This window comes from Balaenoptera acutorostrata, chromosome X (assembly GCF_949987535.1).
Source record: "Balaenoptera acutorostrata chromosome X, mBalAcu1.1, whole genome shotgun sequence".
Lineage (NCBI taxonomy): Eukaryota > Metazoa > Chordata > Mammalia > Artiodactyla > Balaenopteridae > Balaenoptera > Balaenoptera acutorostrata.
The window spans coordinates 59,240,425-59,261,567 of NC_080085.1; the positions used below are offsets into that span (position 1 = coordinate 59,240,425).

The following is a 21,143-nucleotide window of genomic DNA, read 5'->3' on the forward strand; positions in this document are numbered from 1 at the left end:
TGGGAGGCAAGACCTGAAGCTTGGGTCTCCCTTCTACCCCTGACTGCTCCCCGCACCCACCAGCAATCAGTCACTGCTGTGCAGACAGTCCCCAGGTCCTTGCCTGCTCCCGGACCCCCGAGGTGGACAGATGGAGAGAAAACACTGAGGGCTGGGTATCCATGCTCTAAAGCAGAGCTGCACTGGGGTGGGGGAGTGTGTGCAGGAGGGATTTGGGGGTTGTTCCGATGTCAGCAGCAGGCCTGCCTGGTTAGCACTTTCCAGCACTGAGGGTGGAGAGCAGGCTGCTGGGTGGCATCAGGGGAGAAGAGACATTTTAATGAGCTATCTCCACAACCAGGTTGCATTATTTAGAAGGTTAGGGGCAGGCGGGAGGCTGTCTGGATTCACTTCTGTGAGCCCTCCAGCTGGTGTGGCCCGTGCTAAAATTGGGTATGTATGTGGTGGGCTTTTGTCTGGAAACTCTAGTCCTCCCCACAATGTTCCCACCTCAGGGCTCTTGGGTGCTGCAGGCGTCCTTCCCTCAGGCTGTACCAGTTGCCAGCTCCATTGCTTTCGAGCTCATTCTCTGTTACTTGCCTCCAAACAAGCTCCAGGGGGTGCTTCAGAGGACATTCCATCTTAGCCTCTGCCTCCCTGAGAAGGATGGGCGTGGTAGCAGCTCTGGCCAAGTACTCCAGGAGAGTTCAACATTTGTCCAGTTTTCAGACCTTGGTGCCTACCATAGGGCCTGGTGTGGAGTAGGTGCTCAGGTAATAGTGGTTGAATAAGTACACAACCAAGGGGGAGTGGATTTGGAGGGGAGAGCCTGGGGAGGCTGACATGGGAACAGATCAACAGGAGGGCGGTGGGTATTTAGGCAGGCTCCTGGCTCCATCCGTAGTCCAGTAGAAGCCACTTGACCTTTCCATAGCCTTAGTTTTCCCATTTGTGCGGCAGACCTGCTTTGGACAGGGCTGTTGTGGAGACCAAAGAGATATGGGATGATTAGGTGCTTTCTCCACTACTCTGAACTTACTTCAGGTTAAGGGTTCATACTGCAAAAACCCTGGTATATGTTTTTTGTGTCTGTAGCCTAGGCGATTTCTCCTATTTAATGAGGAGGATTCTAACTTAGTGGCTCTGACTCTGGAGCCAGACTGCCTAGATGTGCATCCTGGCCCACCACTTCTTCACTGCTGATCTTGGGCAAATTACCTGATAGCTGTGGGCCTCAATTTTCTCATTGGTCAAATAGAGATATTGTCAGAGCATTCACCTCACAGGGCTGTTGTAAAGATTCAGTAACGTAAATCATCTAAAAAGTACCTAAAGTAATGCCTGGGACATAATGATGACTTGTACTCTTTGGCTGTTATTATTATTATCTCATTTTATACTTGCAAATACCTCATATTGTCGGTACTATGATCATAACGCTATTTGACAGATGAGGAGACTGAGACATAGAGAAGTTAAGTCTTATACAGTACGATCGGTGTAAGGTCCTTAGCCCAGGGTCTGGCACATAGTAAGTACTCAGTAAATATTAGTGTCTATTATGAATTATTCTTAATAATTACATTTAGTATCATAAATACTGTTATCAATAATGATCACAGCCACAGCTGAGAAGTAGCAGAGCCAAGACTAAAAGCCAAGTCTTCAGATCGCTAGCCTGTTACTCTTCCCACTCACTGTACCCCAGAACCTCTATGCTCCGAGGTCTTAACACAGCCATTAGACCACTGTTTTGGGTTCTCCTTCCCTTCACCCCACCATGGCCTGAGCATGCCTGTCATCACCCCTGCCCCAACCCTCTCCTTTGTGCTCCTCGTCCTGGCCCTCCCTTTGGCTGCTGCGGGGCTCGGGGGCGGGCTTGTGTCTGCTGGCTTCCAGAGGGAGAGCAGGCCCCACCTGAGGAGGCTACTTCTCTCAAGCCCATTTCCTTTCTGTCAGAGACAATTTTCTCTGGATCTCAGGGTGGGGCCAGGCTCCTCCAAGGCATTTCCTGCACGGGAGTTTATATTTGGCCTCAGCAAAAGGAAAGGGAAGTAGGACTAGGAAGTGGGGGTGGGATGTAGATGTGGTGGCCCAGGGTCAAAACGGGCGAGCGCCAAGACTTTGCAGGCCAGGAAAGGGAAGCAGGAGATGGCACAAAGCCTTTCTCTCAAGTGAGCTTGGATGCCCTCACGGGAGCTTGGGATGGGAGAACTAAGTGCTCCTTGAGGCCAGAATGCCGCCACCCTCAGGCAGAGTTCATTTTCCCTTCTCACATCTCTGGGTCTTGGTTCCTGGCTATGTGGTTTCTGCCCTGGGGCAAGGTGGCTTGCCAGTCAGCCAGTCTGCTGGGTCGCAGGTGTGTGCTCAGTTCTGTGTCCTCACTATGGGGATACCAGAGGAGGGGGTGCATTCAGAGGTCTGCACCCTGTTGAGTTGGGAAGCAGGACTTCTTATCTAGGTGTTGCAAGAATATTCAGTAGCCCATACCACACAGCAGTGGGGATACTGAGACCCAAAGGACCCCAGTGCGGTGGAGCTCCAGTTGAATGGGGGAGACAGAGTTATATGCTGCCAAGAAGGTACGGGAAATGCCCTGGGGGCCACTTAATTTAACTAAGCCATTGGGTGGTAGGGGGCTGGTGAGAGGTCAGGGAACGAAGGCTTCATGGGAGGTGGTGTTTGACCTCCATCTTGATGAGTAATAGGAATTTTCAGCTTCAAGCCAGGCTGGGTCTAGAGTGTGGAGGTGCAAAACAGTCTGACATCTGCCCTGGGCAGTGGGCAGTGGGCAGTGGGGAGCCCATTAGGTTGCAGAGTAGGAGAGTGACCAGGTCAGAGCTGGGCTCTTGGGAGAAGAAGCTGGCAGGACGACCTGTTGAAAGGAGAGCCTGGAGGCTGGGAACTTACAGGGCTGAAGTAATCCAGGCATGAGAGTCTAGGGCATGGTTGGGCATGGGAAACCGTGACCATTGGATGGAAAAACTGATAGAAGTTGGTGGCTAAATACACGAGTGGAGAGAGGACAGACCAGGCTGACTGGAGGTTTAAGCCTCGATGTTTGGTGCCTTTGGAGGCAGGAAATCAGGAGAGCTGGATTGGGAGGGAAAGATGGGTTTGTTCTTGGTCCCTACAGAGGGTCCTCTCTTGAGTCTCCCAGAAGAGATCGTGCAGGAGAGGCTCCCCTCTCTACCGAGCCAGCCACTGCCAATTACACATACTTCTGTTCCGGGTCTAGATTTTGGTGAGTGGCCATTAGAAGATGGGGAAACTGCAACTTAGACAGAGGTACTGGCTTGCCCAAGGTCACCCGACAAGTTCCTAGTGGAGCTAAGGCCAGAATGTAGTTCTCCTGACCTTCAATCCAATATTCTTTCCACCCATACCACGGTGGAGAGCGGTTCCATCTGCCCCAGACCGGTTAGGCTGGCATCTCTTGCCTCCAGGCTCCAGACTGGAAGTGATGGAGTAGCACGTGGATTATTAAAACACCTGTCTTTCCTTGTCACCATGACCTTGTCAGAGCACCTGGGACAGGATCCCCTGAGGGCAAGAAAGCTAATGGAGCCGCTGCAGCAGAGCACGTGACAGCTTTGACCTTCGCTTTCACAAGGAAGCCCTGGGCCAAGCAGGAATGTCAGCTGCCTGCTTTGGCTCTGCTACATCAAGTGCTTGCCTAGGAGACCACAGGCTGGGCCAACCCTGGACCCAAATTGTCAAGCAGCCCCAGCAAGCCAGAGGTCTGGGTTAGCCACAGGGCCCTCATGACCTTCCTCCATTTACAGCTGCATACTAGAGCTCAGGCCACAGTTTGTGTTTGTGTGTGTGGGAACACAGTGGAGGGTTCCTTATGTCACTTCCATATTTATAAAAACTCCAAAAACGAGAACTGTCACCTCCCCTTGGCTGACCCTGCAAGGGGTCCACAGTGTCCAAAGACAAGGGACCTCCAGTGAACACTGTATCCATTCTTCACCTCACTCCTCAGGACATCCCCAAGGTGGGCTGGGGATGCCTGGAGGTACCTGAGGCCCCCAGGTAAGGTGGAAGGAAACTGCCCCTCCTGGTCTCACACCTCAGGTCTGGAGTCAGCCTTTCTTTTATTGTGGGATGTTTAGCAGCATCCCTGGCTTCTACTCGGCAGATGCTAGCAGCGTCCTCCCCCAGTTGTGATGACCAAAAATGTCCCCTGACATTGCCAAAGGTCTCCTGGGGCCGGGGGGAGGGTAAAATTGTCTCTGGTTGAGAATCCCTGTGGCCCTGTGGACATGGCATGGATATGGAGTGTTAAGGAGGGAGGGCCGCATGTGTGAACCAGCTACTGGCGAGTAAGAAGATTCGATGTCTTCATTTTGTTGCCACCCAGTCCCACGGTACTGTATTCTCCTGGGCCCTTTGCCTCGGTGGTGCACCACTTGTGATGGGGAGGCTCCAAAAGTGCTGCTCACATGGGCCCAGGGCCTTGTCATCCTGCCGTAGCTCCAGATGAGAGACCAAGGATTGCATCCGAACAGGTGCAGCAGGGGCCCCGAGTTCTGACCTAACAAGCCAGAGGCTGGTCAGTGTCCAGCACTGTCTAGCTCGGCCGCTTGACATCGGCAGCCCTTGCTGTGGCTCCCCTCCTGCGAGGGTTGGAATGTGGGATGAGAGCTATTTTGGTCTCAGTCTCCCTTCCTCCCTCTCCCTCCCTTCCCTGGAACAATCTAGTTAAAGTTGTGATTCCAGCTAAGAGCAGCAGGAGCAGGAGAGATGATGGGTGCACCTGACCTCCCAGCGGACAGTGCATGGTAGACCCCCCTGAATGTCCACTTCAAGGGCAGGAGGGGAAGGCTTGGCAGTCGTGGCATCCATGACAGCTCTTAGTACCAGCCCTTGTGAAGACCCCTCTCCTTCAGTCTCCCAGAGAGAGAGGTGGCATAGCCAGGTGGTCACCTGTTGCAGCACCTATGCCAGGGTCACTACCAAACTCGAGGACCCCTTTGTGCAAATTCAAATGAAGCACCACCTCGGGGCGGGGTGGGCACTCTTCTCGTGGCCAAGGCCCCTTAGTGTAACCTTATGGGAGGGTGGAAGGAGCTGGTCGTGAGCACTTGGGGCCAACTGAGATATGAGCCCTCTGCTGGGAGGCCAACATCTCCTCCTCAAGCGGGGTCCCTCTCTAAGAGTGGGGGTGGGCAGAGGAACTGAGACTTGCATCAACCAAGAGAAATGATCTGAGAAGCTGTTTGCCAGAACCTGGCATTTCCCAGGTGCAGCAGCAGGACCTGGAGTGGTAGGCAGCCCCTCTGCCTACTTTGGCTACCAGCTTGGCCTCACACAGCCCACCTTCGGAACTTGGGTTGTCACATAGACAGCTGCCTCCCAGGTCTTTCTTTACCCCTCTGAACACTGGCTCTACCTTCTGGGTTCACTGAAGGTGAGAGAGATCACGCTGGAGACACCCATCCTGCGGTGAGGGCCACGGGGGAGACACCTTTCTAAATAGGCAACTAAGTAAGGAAAAGGAAACCAACACATTTGTTGAAAGCTGCCTCATGGAGTAAGTAAGATCACTGTTCACTGGGCCCAGAGAGAACACAGGCCAGTGATGAGAACGGGCCTGAGTATAGCCTCCAGCTAGAATCTTCCTAAAGACCTATGCTGTGGCTTTTTAGCTGGTCATGTCTGTTTAGGGCAGCGGTTCTTGATCCTGGCTGTGCTTTCGAATCACCTGGAGAGCTCTCAAAAACATAAAAACTAACTCTATCCCTAAAGAGTCTAATTTAATGGGTCATGATTTAATTGGGGCCCAGGCACTGCATTTTAAATCTCCCCAGATTATAATGTGTAGCCTGAGTCGAGAGGTGACTGCTCCAGCAGTAACAAGGACACTTTGATCTGGGCCTCTGTGACATCTGCCCATTGCTTGTCCTGGGCCCTGTATCTTGCCTGGTCCCTAGGCCTGAGCTGGACTTTGAGTTGGGAGGGAGCAGGCTGAACCGGGCCCTGGGCAGCAGCTGTCTCACAGCCCACTGAGTGACCAAAAGGTGTAAAGGGCTTGAGTTCCCCAATAGTGGTGTGAAGAGAAGTGGGGGGGGATTGGTGAGGGAAGAGAGTGGCTGGCTGAGGCCTGAGCTCTGGCAGCTTTGTTGCCGATTGCCTTTTATTCTCCTTCTAGCTCACTTACTTTCTCACTTTACACCTAGGACACAATCTGAACTGGACTTTAAAGACTGTGAATACAAAGTTCAAGTCGTCTTAACAAAACAGCCCTCTCGGATGATAACTTTCATAGAGCTGCTTTCAAAACCAGACAGAAGCCAACCAGATGCACACAGTAACCTCAGAGGTAGGCAGGCAAGTTGTTAGTCCCCATTTTATAGATTTGGAAACCAAAGCTTAGAGAGTAAAGCAACTTGCCTAAGATGACTTAGGCAGCAAGTGGGGGAGTCAGTGTGATTGGAAAAAGCTTTTTCTCCAACTCAGTTATCATCTTTGAGCATTATTGTATTTCCTCAGTGGAAAACATTGCTGCCCTTTTCCTGGGTGCATAAACTCTGCCCTCATTCATGTAGCATTTCTCAAAAACAGAAGCCCTGCATTTCTCCTCATTCTGTCCATCTTTGCATAGAAAAATGTGCCATGCTAAGAGGATCCCTGGACGTGGCCTGTGGAAGTGTAGGTGTAGATATTGTCATTGACCCTCGAGACAATCCGCTGCTGCTCGGCTATTCCTTCTTTGTCACTCCCTCTGGGAGACCTGTGGGTGTGGCCCTTGAGGCCTGATTTCTAGTATGTTGTCTCCCCCAACCCTTAAGGGGATCAGTTGGGCTCCTCCCCAGGGAGAGAGTCTGGGGTTAAATCTCAGTGGAATCCAGCTTGTGCCAGCTGAGTGCTGTCCCTGACCTGTCCTGGCATATCACCCTAGCCTTGGCCAGCACATGGCCTGCAGAACATAGTGGTTGAAACTGCTGGAATCTGCACATCTGGACACAGAGGCAGGACCAGGGGCCACAGACATTCCTCCATCACTCGCCTCAGCCTGCCCAGTGTCACTCTTTCCGCCAGGCACATAAGGCAATCCTCAGTCTGGGCTGCCTGGGCCCCAGCCCCAGGTGGATTGACTCTCCTGGGCGTAGGTGGTCACTCCTGGCCCCGGCCTGGGCAGGCTGGGTGGGCGGGAGGGACAAAGCAAAGCACCTTAGCTCAGCCCTTAATCACCAAGACCTACGTCCTTGACTGCTCCATCTGGGAGGGAGCCTCAGGGCCTCTCAGCCTTCCACGAGGTGGTGTATTGTCAGGAGCCAATGTCCCTGACATCCTGTTGGGTAATAACCCACTACATTCTCCAGATTCCTGCCAGGGAGGGCTGCTGGGGATTCATTCGGAGCCCTGCTTCTAACTCCTTGGCTCCTTTGTCTTTTGGAGCTATTGTGGCCTCTTTGAAACTTCTGCCTCTTAATCTCACTTCCTTGAGCCATCTGGCTCCAATTCTGACAGAGATATAGATGCAGCCACTTTCCAGACCCAGAAGAGAACACTAGCTGAGTCTCTTTCTCCCATTTTCTCTTTTTCCTTGGGACCCTTCAGTCAGTGTGGGGAAGGAGCTCTCTGTTGAATGCTTGGTACAATGTGCCAGGTGCTTTTTCTCTCCGGTATTTTATTTAATGGTCTCAGTAGCTATTAGAAGTGGATTCTATTATTCTCATTTTACAGAGGAGAATACTGAGTCATAGAGAGGTTAAACAACTTGCCCAAAGTCAGAGAGCTAGTGACTGGCTAGTCAGAGAGCTAGTGACTAACCAGGATTGGAACTCAGACTTGCAACTCCACTAGACCAGAAGGGGCAGAAAAAAGTTTGGGGGCCTGGAGTTGGTTCCTTTGAGTCTAAGCCCTTTGTTTATCTGGCATGTGAAGGAAGGTGCCATAATGCAGTGGAAAGAACGCTGGGCATGGAATTAAACGATCAGGGTCGTAGTCTCAGTTGTGACACTTAACTCTGTGACTTGGTAAAGTCCCTTGGGCCCTTTCCAGTCCATACTGTAGCTTTTACAAAATACTGATTTGGAGAGTCTCAGCACAGATCAATTAAACGGGCCTCCGGGGACGGGGCCCCAGGGGATTGGTATTTTTACAAAGCTTCCTAGCTGACTCTAACGTGCATCCAAGGGTGAAAAGCCCTGAGCTAGGTGATTTATGCCAGCGCTTCTCAAACTTTAATGTGCATGCAGGTCATCTGAGGACCTAGTTAAGTGTAGATTCTGATTCAGTAGGTCTGGGATTCTGCCTTTCTAACAAGCTCCCAGGTGATGCCCGTGCTGGTGGTCCAGGGATCACGCTTTGAATAGCAGGGGCTAGAGGCCTCTACATAGCAATGAAAAAACTTGGCGCCCACCTGAGTGAGCTGGTCCCCTTCCCACCAACCCTGGCCAGGGCCGCTGCCGAGCATTAGGGGAGTGGGCAGCCTGCCCCTCTCCCACGGGACTTGTGACTCAGGCAGGAGGCACAGATGTGTAAGATCAGGACTTCATCACTGCACTCTTCCGCCACCTCCAGGCTCAGGAAGGGCAGTCAGATGCCTCTCTCCTCCCCCTCGTCCTCCTTGTTCTGCCTCTAGCCATGAGTGACCGAGGGCTGCAGTGGTCTTCAAGGGTGTGTTCTTGACATGCAGACCTGTTCCTGGGGACTGGCTTCCCTGCCTTGGGTGGCCATTCTAGACCTGTGGCCCTTTAGAGGTCACTGTCTCCTTCTGTGTCTGCCTTTCTGGAAACTCGGACCTGGTCCTTCCTTTGGCACCTCCCCTTTGTCCTAATGACAGGAAAGCAGAGCTGGTTGCCTGGAGGGGCTCTGAGGACAGGGATGGGCCTTTTCCCGGGGGCATGGTAGGAGCAGGAGACAGGGAAGTGGCTGTGGCAGCCGGCTCAACTGTCCTAGCAGCAAAGCCATGTCCCTCAAATGCTGCCTGGGCTGGGTGAAGTCCCTTTGAGCTACTTTTACCACATTCCGAGATCATCACCGGCCTAGAGACCTGGATCATTTCCTGGGCTTGCATTGCCCCCTGCCAGAGGGGCTGAGGTATTGCTAGCTGGGCTCTGTGGGAACAAACACTTTCCAGTACCTCTCAGAGGGCCTGGTGATTCCTAGATTCCTATCATAGGTTAGAAGGTTGTAGTGACATAAAACACACGCATGTGTACACAGATGCAGGTGCAGGTGCGTGCACAGACCGAGGGGCCTGTGGGGGAGTGTGCACAGGTTCATGGTCCCATGCTGATCTATGTGGATCGTGGACATGAGCAAACTTGGCTACAGTTACATGCAGAGACAGATGCTGGGACAGCAGCGACCAATGCACATGCTTTCAGAAATGCACAAGTGTTCATCCCCGCCCCACCCGTTTGCCCCCAAAGCCCTCAGGGGCTCCAGAAGCTTCAGAGCCTTCTCTTCTCCCCATCGAATCCTCATTAGTGTGCGACCCTTGAGGAGCCTGTTGTTTCTTCTGACCGACTTCCACCTTCCCGCGCTGTTCCCTCCCTTGTCTACCCACCTAGCATCTCTGAAATGCCTTCTTGTCCTTTAACTTATGATTCCTGGCTGCCAGAATCTCATCTTGGATTTCCTTGTGAGAGAGCACTGGGGAGAGAGCTCTTCCTGTCTTGGAGAAATCCCACCAGTCTCCTTGGAGTCTCCTGGTCACAGGCACTAAGGAAGTAGAAGAAATGTTGGGGGCAGGACTCCGTGGGCAGAGAAGCTCTGCTGAGCCAGCAGCCTCTCTGTGCCCCCAACCACAATGCCACGTCCCATGTTCCCAGCCCCACTGCTTCCTGGTACCACCTGGGTAGGGAACTGGGCAGTCCCAGGGCTCTGCTGCAGGTACTCAGCCTACCATGGCCAGGAGGACCTCCTTTGTGGCTTCAGTCCAACTGCAAGTCTCCACTGAGGCTGGCAGGGGTGCCCCACCCTGTGCCAGGCACTCTCAGAGCAGAGGTGGGAGGCTATCCCAGCCGTTGCCCTCCAAGACTCCCATAGGCCAGCACTGTCAGCTTGGCAAGCAGCATTGAGTTGTGCCACAGAGAGGCCAAGCCACGGGAGAGTGCCGGAACAGTCCTGGGAGGCCCTGTGGGGAGGGAGGGCTGGGACTTGGTGAATGGTGGGGGAGGGAGCGCACTGGTGAAGCTGCCATGTTAGAAGAGGTCGGAACCCTGAGCAGGAGTCAGACTGAGCTTGGTCTCCGGCCCCTGCACTGTACTTTGTCAAGTGCGAGACTTGTAGATGAGCCCTTCCTTTCTGAGCCTGTTTGGAGATGTGTAAAATGGGCATATTAAAATCTGCACAGCTTATGGTGTGTGTTAAATGAGATTGGCTTATCAGAGTGCTGGGGAATGTTAGGTATGATGATAGGAGAGAATAATAGCTGTTGAACATTGTGTATCCCTAGCTGTACTAGGATGGTCTGCCTGGGTCATGGAAGGGGGTAGCTCCCCGGGGGTGGTGGGAGGTGAAGACACAGCAATGGTTTCTTCCCCTGGCAGTATTCCTTGACCCCAGATGTTCCTGGGAGTTGCTGCTGCTGGTGGTCCTGTTCTTGGGCAGGGGTGGGAGAGTGGGAGGGGGATTGGGACAGGCAGGTAATGAAGCATAAGAGCGGTGTCCCAGCACATCCCGGGAGTAGGGTTTGGGGAACAGAGGGGAAATCGTAGCTGTGACATGGAGTGAATGTGCCAGCCCCTTTGTGCTTTTGTTGTCATTGCTAGGTCACCAGAGCTATAGGTACCTCCCTACTGGAGGTGCAGGGGCGCACACCAGGGTGGCTTGGCGCCAGCACCCCCTAATCTCCTTTCTCTGTCTCTCTCCCCCTCATCTGTTTTAGAAGCTGAGGCCAAAAAAGCATGCAGGTGGCTCCGAGCGACAGGATTCCCTCAGTATGCTCAGCTTTTTGAAGGTAAGGCCACTCAATGGCTCCGCCTCCCCCACCCCAAACTTGCCTTATCCCTCCATTTTTCAGCTGGAAAATGGGGTCCCTCAGATCTTTTCTTCAACCACACAAGAAGCTGCGTACCCTGGCCCTGCTCCCGTAGTTACAACCTCTCTCCTACACCATGCTGGCCTCTCTCCTGCATGCTCATCAGCTCTCACAAGCTCTGCAGTCACCCATGTGTTAAAGTACCGTGTCTCAAGCCGGGCCGCTGCTTTGTACCACCACATCTGCTTTGTACTGTTTCTGAGAACGCTATTTATATAGATGCAACATGGAGGGTGCACCCTGGCAGCCCTGCTTTCACCTTCCCTCCGCATGGCCTTATTTCTTTGCTTTCCTTCATTTTTCTGTTTTTCTCTAGAGTTGTTCATACTTGCTGTTTCCAGTTCCCCTCTTCTTCCCACACCCCCACTGTACCCTGGCTTCATCCCTACCTCGCCAACAAAACAGCCCTTGTCAAGCTCACTAGGGATCTCCATGTGGTCAAATTCAGCGGTGGCTTCTCAGTCCTGACTTAGTCTCTCAATAGCATTCAGCACAGTTGGCCACTCCAGCTCCTAGAATGCCCTCTTCTCCCGGCTGTCTCTCTGGCTGCCGCTCTCAGTCTCCTTAGCTGACTCGGCTTCCTCTAACTGCTCCTAGTTGTTCGGGTGTCCCAGGGCTCCGTCCTGGCCCCTCTTCTCGCTCGACATTTCTCTCCCAGGAGATCCTTGTCCAAGTACCATGTATATTCTGATGACTCCCCAGTGCCTCTGTGTCCAGACCTCAGCCCCAAGCTCCAGATTCATCTCTTCGACTCCGAATTCAGTATCTCTGCTTAGCTGTCTGACAGACGTCTCAGATGTCACCGCCTGATGGCACCGCCACCACTTAAGCCCCACATCCAGGCATCATCCTCCGTTCCTCTTTTCCTTTGTCCACCTATCTAACCCTCCAGCAAGTCCCTTCTCCCTCCAGAATATATCTTGAATCCATCCACTTCCTACCACCTTCACTGCCACATCGGTGTGACCCGCTCGCCTGGCCTAGTGCTGCAGCCTCCTTTCTGTGCTCCGTCCTCTACTCTGAATGCACAGCAGCTGGAGGGACCCTGGGAGTGCAGGCCTGCCTACATTACTCGGTTACTCTGCTCTGTGTTACTCCTCCGCTGGCTTCATAGCACACCCAGAATGAAGTGAGCGTCAGCACTTTGTTCCCGCCAACGAGACTGCATCACCCAGCTTCCACATACTTCTCTCTGCTTTGCTCACTACTGTCTGGGCTGCTTTCTACCACTTGCTCACACCAGGCTCTAGCCCTCCTTGGAGCCTTAGTTTCGGTCCTGCCTGGGACTTTCTCCCAGGCTCTTTGCACGGCTGGCCCCTTCTCGCTCTTCAGGGCTCAGCTCAGAAGTCACCACCTTAGCAAGGCCTCTCTTTATCCCGTCACCCTGGCTCATGTCTTTGCTAGCATTTATAACTGCATAGTTTGTTTCTCTCACATATTGTTCACTGTCTGTTGCCCCTGTGACAATGTAAACTCCATGTAGGCTTGGATCATTTTAGTCTCATTCACTGTTGTGTCCCCAGTGCCTGGCACTAAGTCGATGCTCAATTAATAGTAGTAAATGAGTCCATGGGCTTGTTTTATCAGTAAGGCAGAGAGGTGTGGGATTTGGGGGATGCTCTTTCCTCTTCCCCCACTCCTTCCTCTTTCCTATCCTCTTCCCAGACCCCAGGGAGTGGGTGCCGTTGCTCTGAGCAGTAGGGGAAGCGAGGTGTTGTTTGGCTGCATGCTGTCCTTGCTCTCTCCCTGGTCTCCCCGGTTCACCTTGGGTCAGGGAAGAGGTTCCCTGTCTGAGCAGCCCAAGATGCAGAGGGGACTGGAGGAGCCCAGATGGGCTCTGGGCAGCCACCCAGGGCCTCGAGCCTGCTGTCCCCCATGGACCTGCCAAAACTGACTGATGGGTCCTTTTATCCAGCTTGACTCTACTATCCTTTCCTTGACCTTCCCCCAACGGCCAGCCATGAGCTCCCTGGGCCCCTCCTTCGCTGCAGCCTTTCTCCTGCTCAGCTCTCACCTGCCTGCCTCCCCGCTTCCTGGGCCCCCTTCTTCTCGCTCAAGGGTCGCTGGCACTGAGTTTCTAACCTGCCACCCTCGACTCATCTTGGCTTTTCTCTGCCATACAGAAGGTTCGTTTCCTGTGGATATTGGCTCTGTGAAGAAGGACCACGGTTTTCTGGACGAGGACTCTTTGGGGGCCTTGTGCAGGTAGGGGTGCTAAGGGCCAGGCCTGGGAGGTCAAGGGCCTGGCTTGGGGCTTCCTCATGGGAAAAAGCAATCCTTGTCCCCTCTGACAGAGGAGGAGCCTGCCTATTAACAAAGCTCATCTGCTGCAGTCACGCTGTTCACTCTGTCTACTGTGTCTGTGACATCCTCACCCACCCAGGCACTAGAAAGCCAAGGTCCAGCCTTGATTCTTTTTTCCCTTCAGTTAGAGCCTCCAAACATTCCTCTGATTTGTCCCCTCTCTACTTGTTTGAGGCCAAACCACGACTTCTTGGATTCATCCTCCTAACTGGCCTTCCTGCCTTCCGGCTCTGCATTCCCCTCCTTGCTCTGATCCAGCCTCCCTAGAGCCACCAGAGTCAGCTTCCCAGTGGGTGCTCCTCTGCTTCAAATGTCTCGCTGTCTGCAGGGAGAAGTGCAAAGCTTTTTTAGCATGACACCTGAGGCCTTTTGCAACCTGGCTTTGACTGACCTTATCAGCCTCAGTCCTCCCCTCACACACACACTGGTCTGTTTACTGACCGTTTCCCTCTCTACATTGTCACAGGCTCTGATCGAAGTCTGGTATAGGAGTCCCTGTTTCTCTGTCCCTCTGAATCCTATTTCTGTTCTCCAGCAAGTCTTCCCTGACTGCATTCCCCTGCCTTCATGGAAGTTCCTTGTCCCACCCTCTGTGTGCCTGCTGTGCCTTCTGCCTACTCTGTTTTTGAACATGTCCCATCTCTGTAGTGGGTTTTTCCACATCTATATGTTCCCAGAGGGCAGAGCCCATAATCTCCACAGCATCATGTCTGGCACTGAAACCTTCATGAACACGGGGACTTGTGAGAAGTTTTGATGTCTTGGGCACGCAAAGCAGTGGGTGGCATCTTGGGAGTGTCTTGGCAGGCTATGCCCTGCAGGCTCTGGGGCTTGGGACCCTTGAGTGAACCCTGCTTTGTTTCCTTGCAGGAGGCTGATGACCTTGAACAGTTGTGCCTCGATGAAACTGGAGGTTCATTTTCAATGCAAGCAGGTGAGTTAGGACAAGGGTAGGCTCTGTGGTCTTGTGGTACCATGGGGAACCCAGGTCAAACAAAAACCACTTATGAAACTAGCTCCAGTGTCCTGTGAGTCTGGGCTGTCTGGAGCGGTGCCTTGCTCCAGCCTGGGAGTGGGGTGTAGGGGGCTGTATGAGGCTGCTGGGTTTTGGTGAGCCTGGTCTCAAAGTTGGGGTGTGAGAACAAGTACCCTGGCCCGCAGCCTTACCCACCCCCCTCAGCCCACCCCTCCCTCCTGGATTTACTAATAACTTGACCTAGTGATGGCTGTCCCTCAGGGAAATCCATCTGCTTACACTGCCTGCTCTGTGATGGCAAAAATTCCTTGACTAGGGGGCAAAGACAGAATAATGTGATGGAAAATCATGGCCTATATGGTCTTAGAAGTCAAGATCCCTAACCTCACCCCACAAGGTCTTACCCCACTGAGCCTCATTTTCTCCATCTCTGCAGTGAATTGGGGGTGGCATTAATAGCCTCCAAAGGCCTTTCTGACTCGGCCAATCTGGGATTGTAGAAACGGAGAGGGCTCTTGGTCTGCGTGTAGCCCTGGAATGTGGACCGGATGAACCCATCCTTCCCTGGGGTCAGGCTTTGTGGCTTTTCTCTGGAGCTTTTTCTACCAGAGTCCTGCCATCTCCAAGTTGCCAGAGCACTGGCCCGGGAAGCAGGAGACACCTGGCGGCTGGTCCCAGCTTTGCACTGACTTTTCAGTGACCTTGGACAAGCCTCTTCCCCTCTCTGGTCCTCAGTTTCCCCACTTTGCAAATTAGAAAACTAGAAAATCTAAAATATCCTTTCTAGCTCTGCCATTCTGGGATTCTAATCTAAGACTATAGCCTAGAGACTCACTGGGAGGCTGCTGAGAACAGGAGGTCAAGATGCTTGGATTCTAGCTCTGGCTCTGTCACTGACTTGCTGCAGACATTGTATGACCTTGGGCAAGTGGCTTCTCACTTGTTTGGGTTTCCCTGTCTGTAAAATGGGGAGGAATTTGATTGATCAGATGACCACTACCCTCCATCTGGGCTTCCTCCATGACTCCTAGCTTCTTCTGGCAATCCCAGAGCCAGTTCCCCTTCCTAGGGCGTGTTCTCAGCCAGAGAGCAGGGCCCTTTGCCCCAAAGTCCCCCAAGAGTTTGGAGGCAGAGAGTGGAGCCCAAGCAAGGGCTTGTGGGCTGGACACCTCTGACCCCACCCTGTGGTGCCCTTCCCAGAATGAAGACTCAGAGGAGGAAGAGCATTGTACCATCAGCAACCACTGGGCCTTCCAGCGAGAAAGTAAGCGCTGGTCTCACGTGGGCTCCTCTGACCTGCTGGCCCCACCAAGCCCTGGCTTACCAGTGACCTCCAGCTGTGAGAGCGTCCTCACTGAGCTTAGTGCCATCTCCCTGCCAGCCATCACTGTGAGCCTACCACCCGGGCCAGTGGACCTGCCCTTGCTAGGCTGTGCTCCCAGCCCAAGTGGCCGGCCCTTCCTCAGCCCCACTCAGAACCGGGAGACTCCACAGGACAAAGCCAAGAAGCACCGTTCCCGGAGCTTCCTCAAGCACCTTGAGTCTCTGAGGCGGAAGGAAAAGGGTGGCAGCCGGCAAGCAGAGCCAGAGCGCAGCTCAGCCACCTCGGAGAAGGCCACCAAAGCCGCCTCTTTCCGAAGTCGCCGTGGCTTCCTCTACAGGGCCAAGAACCGGGCGGCCACCTCAGCCAGTGGCGGTGGCACTGAGACTCAGAGGGCCTGGGAGGCCTGGCCTGTGGCCACATTCCAGCATCCTCGGCGGGCACACTGGGGTGACTGCCTGGTGCACGTGCCCAGGGACCACAAACCAGGCACGTTCCCTCGCTCCCTGTCCATTGAGAGCCTGTGCCCTGAGGATGGACACCACCTGGCAGATCGGCAGCCAGGTAGCTGCTGGGGCTATGAAGGGCGCCGGGGCTCCTGTGGCTCCGCGGGCAGCCACGCCAGCACCTATGACAACATGCCTGAGCTGTACCCAGCTGAGCCTGTCCTGGCTGGTGCCGAGGCTGAAGAGCAGGAGGAGCGTGGGGACAGCTACACGCACCTGGATGACATCCTCCAGCACGTGTGGGGGCTGCAGCAGCGGGTGGAGCTCTGGTCTCAGGCCATGTACCCAGACCTGGGGCCTGGAGATAAGGAAGAGGAAGAAGAGGAGGAAGCCGCCTCATCGGTAGAAATAGCCACCGGTGGAGTGGAAGGCCAGACCGATGAGGCTCAGGCCCAGGAAGAGGCTCCAGCCCTCAGGGAGTCCTTAGCCCTGGGCCAGGCGGATGTCCAGCCAGGAGTCCCGGCTCAGGCTCAGGCCCCAGCTGAGGCTGAGCTCCTGGCACTGGCAGAGGCCGGGGCTCCCGGCTTGGCCCAGGATCATGAGCAGGAGGCAAATTCAGGCGGGGAACCCACCTCTGCCTCCAGTCTGTCTGTGGAAGAAGGACGCTCCATTTCTGACACTGTGGCCTCCTCCAGTGAGCTGGACAGTAGCGGGAACTCCACAAACGAGACCGAGGCCACAGGGTCCCCGGCTGGACTCCAGGCATCAGCACCCCGTGAACGACGAGATTCAGGTGTTGGGGCCTCACTTACCAGACCCTGCAGGTGGGAGTTCAGGGTAGGGGTGGGGCAGGGCTTCTGTTGTCCCTCTCTCTCTCTTTCCCCCATCTCCCTGTCCCCTCCCTCCCTTCATCTCTCCCCCTACCCCCTTTCTCTCTTCCCTTCCTCTCTCCCTCCTCACCCCCACCCCCAAGCCAGTTTCTTCATCACAAGGCGCAGGGGCAAGTTCTTAGGGGCTGAGTGATTGCCAGCTGGCAGCCAGTCCCAGAAGAGAAATAGAAAGAGTAATGGGACTCAGGAATCTGGGATGTGAGGTTCAGGACCTGCCTCTTCTATGGCCTTGCGCAAACTGTGGCTCCTCTTGGGTCTCAGTTGCCCCATGTGTAAATCAAGGGCATCACAGGAGATGGTCTCTGATCCCCAGCTTCGCTATTCTGGGTTTCTCAGAGCAGCCCCTCCACTGCAGTCTTGAAGGGAAGGGGGACTGATACTGTTTGCTGGCACTAGATGGGCCTGAGCTCTGTGCCACCCTTCCTGACAGCATCTGGCCTCTGTGCAGCCCTGGAAACCAAGACTAAGCTTTCTCCACCCTGGGGCCCAGCATCAATGCTGACAGTGGTCCCTTCTCCTTGTATATTTTTTCTTTTGGGGAAAAATAAAAAGACCAGAAGAACACAATGTTACTAAGGTTGACTGAAACCTGCTCCTCTGGCCTTCTCTACCCCCTCACCCCTCACCAGGAAGCTCCGTTGGCACAGCTTCCAGAACTCCCACCGGCCCAGCCTCAATTCGGAGTCGCTGGAGATCAACCGGCAGTTTGCCAGCCAGATCCACCTCTTGCACAAGGGCTCACTGCTGCGGCTCACCGCCTTCATGGAGAAGTACACCGTCCCCCACAAACAGGGCTGGGTCTGGTGAGTCCTGGGCCATGGTGGGCGCCCAGCTGCTCATCCAAGTCCTGGATCCCTCTCTGCCCCCACTCCAGGGCCCTGGGAGGGTCACCCTCAGAAGGTGGGTGCAGGCAGGTGGAGCCCCTAGGCCAATGGAGTGGTGGGATGTGTCAGGAGGCTGGAGAGGTCAGCGTGGCTCTGGGTGGCAAATGTATGTCTGTGAGGGATGCACATAGGATTCACATGAGTGTGTGCCACGAATGAGGAGGGGTGGGGTGGGGGTCGGGACCCCAGGCCCCCCAGCTATACCTCCTCCATCCCAATTTCCATGCTGCCACCAGGGAGATTGTCCTAACACGCATCTTTGGTGGTCACTCTCCTAACAAATACCCTCCTGTGGCTCCCCATTGCCAAAGAATACGGTCCAGTTTCCTTCCCATCATGATCCTTTCACGTTCCAACCCCGCGTCATCTGTCAGGCTCTGTAGTCTGCCATACCCAAGCGACACCACCATACAGGCCAGCAGACTAGTCGCCCTTCTCTGAATGCGCCATGCTCCTGTTCCTGCCTCTTTGCCTTTGCCCATGCTGTTCTCTCTGCCTGGGATGTCTTTTTCCCATTTATCCTCTGGGACAAGGGCTACCCATCCCTTAAGAGCCAGCTGAATTTCCACCTTCTCTCTGAAGCCTTCCCTGACCCGCTAGGTACATACAATTCCCCTCCCTCGTGGGTCCTCCCCTAAGTTCTTGGCCCACTTCTGGCCACATGTATTGTCACTGCCTGTTAATGCAGTCATCTCCTTGACCAGACTGAGAGCTCCCTGTGTTCCTCTGGGACTCCCTAGGACTGGGCCCAGAGCAGGTGCTCGATGAATGTTGACTCTGGGGAGATGGCATGTTTCTTACCCTGCTCACCCACACCTGAGTCCCCCAAGACTGCAGACAGAGTCTCCAAGCTGTGTCTGGGCCTACCCCATCCTTGTTCCTGATCTTTCGTCTGTCCCCCAAACAGGTCAGTGCCCAAGTTCATGAAGAGGAACAAGACACCGGACTACCGGGGTCAGCATGTGTTTGGGGTGCCGCCCCTCATCCATGTGCAGCGCACAGGCCAGCCACTACCCCAGAGCATTCAGCAAGCCATGCGCTACCTGCGTAGCCAGTGCCTGGACCAGGTGAGGCCTTCTGGGGAGCACAAAGAGAGATGGTGATGGGAAGGAAGTCCAAGGCTGAGGGATTAGGGAGGGGAGCTGCTGTGGCCTTCCCCCTGGGTTGGGCTGGCCCACCAGAGACTTTTCCTATCCTCAGGAAGGCCCAACAAGGATGGACTCAAAGCTCCCTTCTGCCCGGCGCCGTGCCAGCTTTTTTCTGGCCCAGGCGCATTAGCCCCCACCTTCCAGGGGCCCGCCTTAGCCGAGGTCCTTGTTTTCCTACTCATCTCCACTAAAGCCATCTTTCTCCTTGGTCCCAAGGCTATAAAAACTCTTCTCTTTGGTTTTGCCATTTCTCTCCTACCCTGCCCAGCAGGAAGCTTGCCAGGCTTGGATGTCTCTGGGGTGGCCTACACTCCTAAAACACCCGGTCTAGGGCTGGCCTCACAGTCTCCCTCCCACCCCTGCATGTCTCCCTCTCTCCCTCCCCTGCATGGGCCAGGTGGGCATCTTCCGCAAGTCCGGGGTGAAGTCCAGGATCCAGAACCTGCGTCAAATGAATGAGACCTCCCCCGACAACGTCTGCTATGAGGGCCAGTCTGCCTATGATGTGGCTGACCTGCTGAAGCAGTATTTCCGGGACCTGCCTGAGCCAATCTTCACCAGCAAGCTCACTCCCACTTTCCTACAGATCTACCAGCGTGAGTCGCCTGCACCTATCCTCAGTAACCTGCCAGGTTCTCGGCCTCCCTGAATCCTAGGGCTTGTGGAAGATAAACCTTGTGCAGGCAAGTGTAGCTGCGCCCATGAGCTCAGTGGAAGATTTACTATGCCGAGTTGGAAAGGTCCTTAGAGAGAGACCACATTCTATTCCCCAAACCCATTATATGGACTGAGGCCCTGAGGAATGGCAGGGACTTCCCCGAGCTCATGCTTCACATTACAGCCGGGCTTGATCTAGCACCCAGAGACCTCCCAGAGTCCACCTTCCCCCTCACCAACTTCCCCTTGGGACCACTGTGCCTTCTGCATTCCTGGAAGCAGGAAGCTTGCTGCCAGAGGCTCTTGGGGAATAAGGAAGCCCTTCTGTCTGCCTTCCTCACAGTCCTCCCCAAGGATCAATGGTTGGCAGCCGCGCAAGCCGCCACCTTGCTGCTCCCCGATGAGAACCGAGAGGTGCTACAGACCCTGCTCTATTTCCTAAGCGACATTGCCTCTGCTGAGGAAAACCAGATGACAGCTGGTAACCTGGCTGTGTGCCTGGCACCTTCCATCTTCCACCTCAACGTCTCCAAGAAGGATAACCCTTCCCCCAGGTGAAACAGGGCAAGGCATGGCAGGGCCAAGCAGGAAGGGTTTGGCCCCCATTGGCTTTTGGGCCCTGGATGATTGGCGCTGCAGTTCCCAGGCATCACCACAAGGGGTCAGCCTGACTCCTCAGGGGCCCTGGGCTGGTTGGATGCTGTGAAGCAGGGTCTTCAAAAGGGCAGCAGGTTGTTTTGTGTTCAGGACTGGCAAACAGGCTTCTGGGGAGCTTGTCTTGTGCCCTCGTGCCATCCTCTCTTCCTGGCCCTTCCCTCCAGGATCAAGAGCAAACGCAGCCTGGTTGGCCGGCCAGGCCCTAGGGACTTGAGTGAGAACATGGCTGCCACCCAGGGCCTGTCACACATGATCAGTGACTGCAAGAAACTTTTCCAGGTGAGTCACTGTAGGCCGTGGTGCCTACTTCCCAGACCCGGCGGAACCAACATGCCTGACCTTTGCGCCCCAAGTCAGGGATAGGGCACATCTTGACACATATGCTTCAATCTCCTACTTTCTGCTCTTCCCCTACAAAGTTTTTCATCTACCACACCGCAGTAGCCAGGTCTCTCCGCTCCCTTAAAATGAACCTGGCAGACCCCGTGGGCTCTGGGACTGGGGGTCCCTGACGCTGCTGCTTCCCATGGCCCCCAGCCTGGTGTGTGTGTGCTCTCCCAGGTGCCCCAGGACATGGTGCTACAACTGTGTGGCTCCTACAGCGCAGCTGAGCTCAGCCCTCCGGGCCCAGCGCTGGCTGAGCTGCGGCAGGCCCGAGCTTCTGGCATGAGCCTGAGCCTCTACATGGAAGAGAGCATCCAGGAGCTGCTGCGCGATGCCGCTGAGCGCTTCAAGGGCTGGATGAGTGTGCCAGGGCCCCAGCACACGGAGCTGGCTTGCAAGAAGGTGAGGACCACACTGCCCAGGGTGGCCATGGGGCCGGGAGAGGGCAGAGTGCAGGCTGTGTGCAGGGATCCTCAAGGAAGGAGCTGCCCCCGC

The 21,143-nt window shown here is 54.7% G+C and overlaps 1 protein-coding gene across 6 annotated transcripts in view; it reads left to right on the forward strand.

Annotated features, from left to right (window-relative positions):
• The window catches only part of STARD8 (StAR related lipid transfer domain containing 8), a 70,687-nt gene that overhangs the window by 46,448 nt on the left and 3,096 nt on the right, over nt 1-21,143 (forward strand). For 3 of the 6 annotated variants that reach the window (XM_007183523.2, XM_007183524.2, XM_007183521.2), the window contains 10 exons: nt 10,829-10,900; nt 13,105-13,186; nt 14,156-14,219; nt 15,462-16,852; nt 17,548-17,721; nt 18,710-18,869; nt 19,348-19,546; nt 19,951-20,161; nt 20,429-20,543; nt 20,826-21,050. In XM_007183523.2, the coding sequence (XP_007183585.2) occupies nt 10,829-10,900; nt 13,105-13,186; nt 14,156-14,219; nt 15,462-16,852; nt 17,548-17,721; nt 18,710-18,869; nt 19,348-19,546; nt 19,951-20,161; nt 20,429-20,543; nt 20,826-21,050 (2,693 nt within the window). Of the gene's footprint in view, nt 1-6,164; nt 6,308-10,828; nt 10,901-13,104; nt 13,187-14,155; nt 14,220-15,461; nt 16,853-17,547; nt 17,722-18,709; nt 18,870-19,347; nt 19,547-19,950; nt 20,162-20,428; nt 20,544-20,825; nt 21,051-21,143 lie in introns of all 6 variants that reach the window. The other 3 variants (XM_057538764.1, XM_007183519.2, XM_007183522.2) reach the window with 2 other exon arrangements.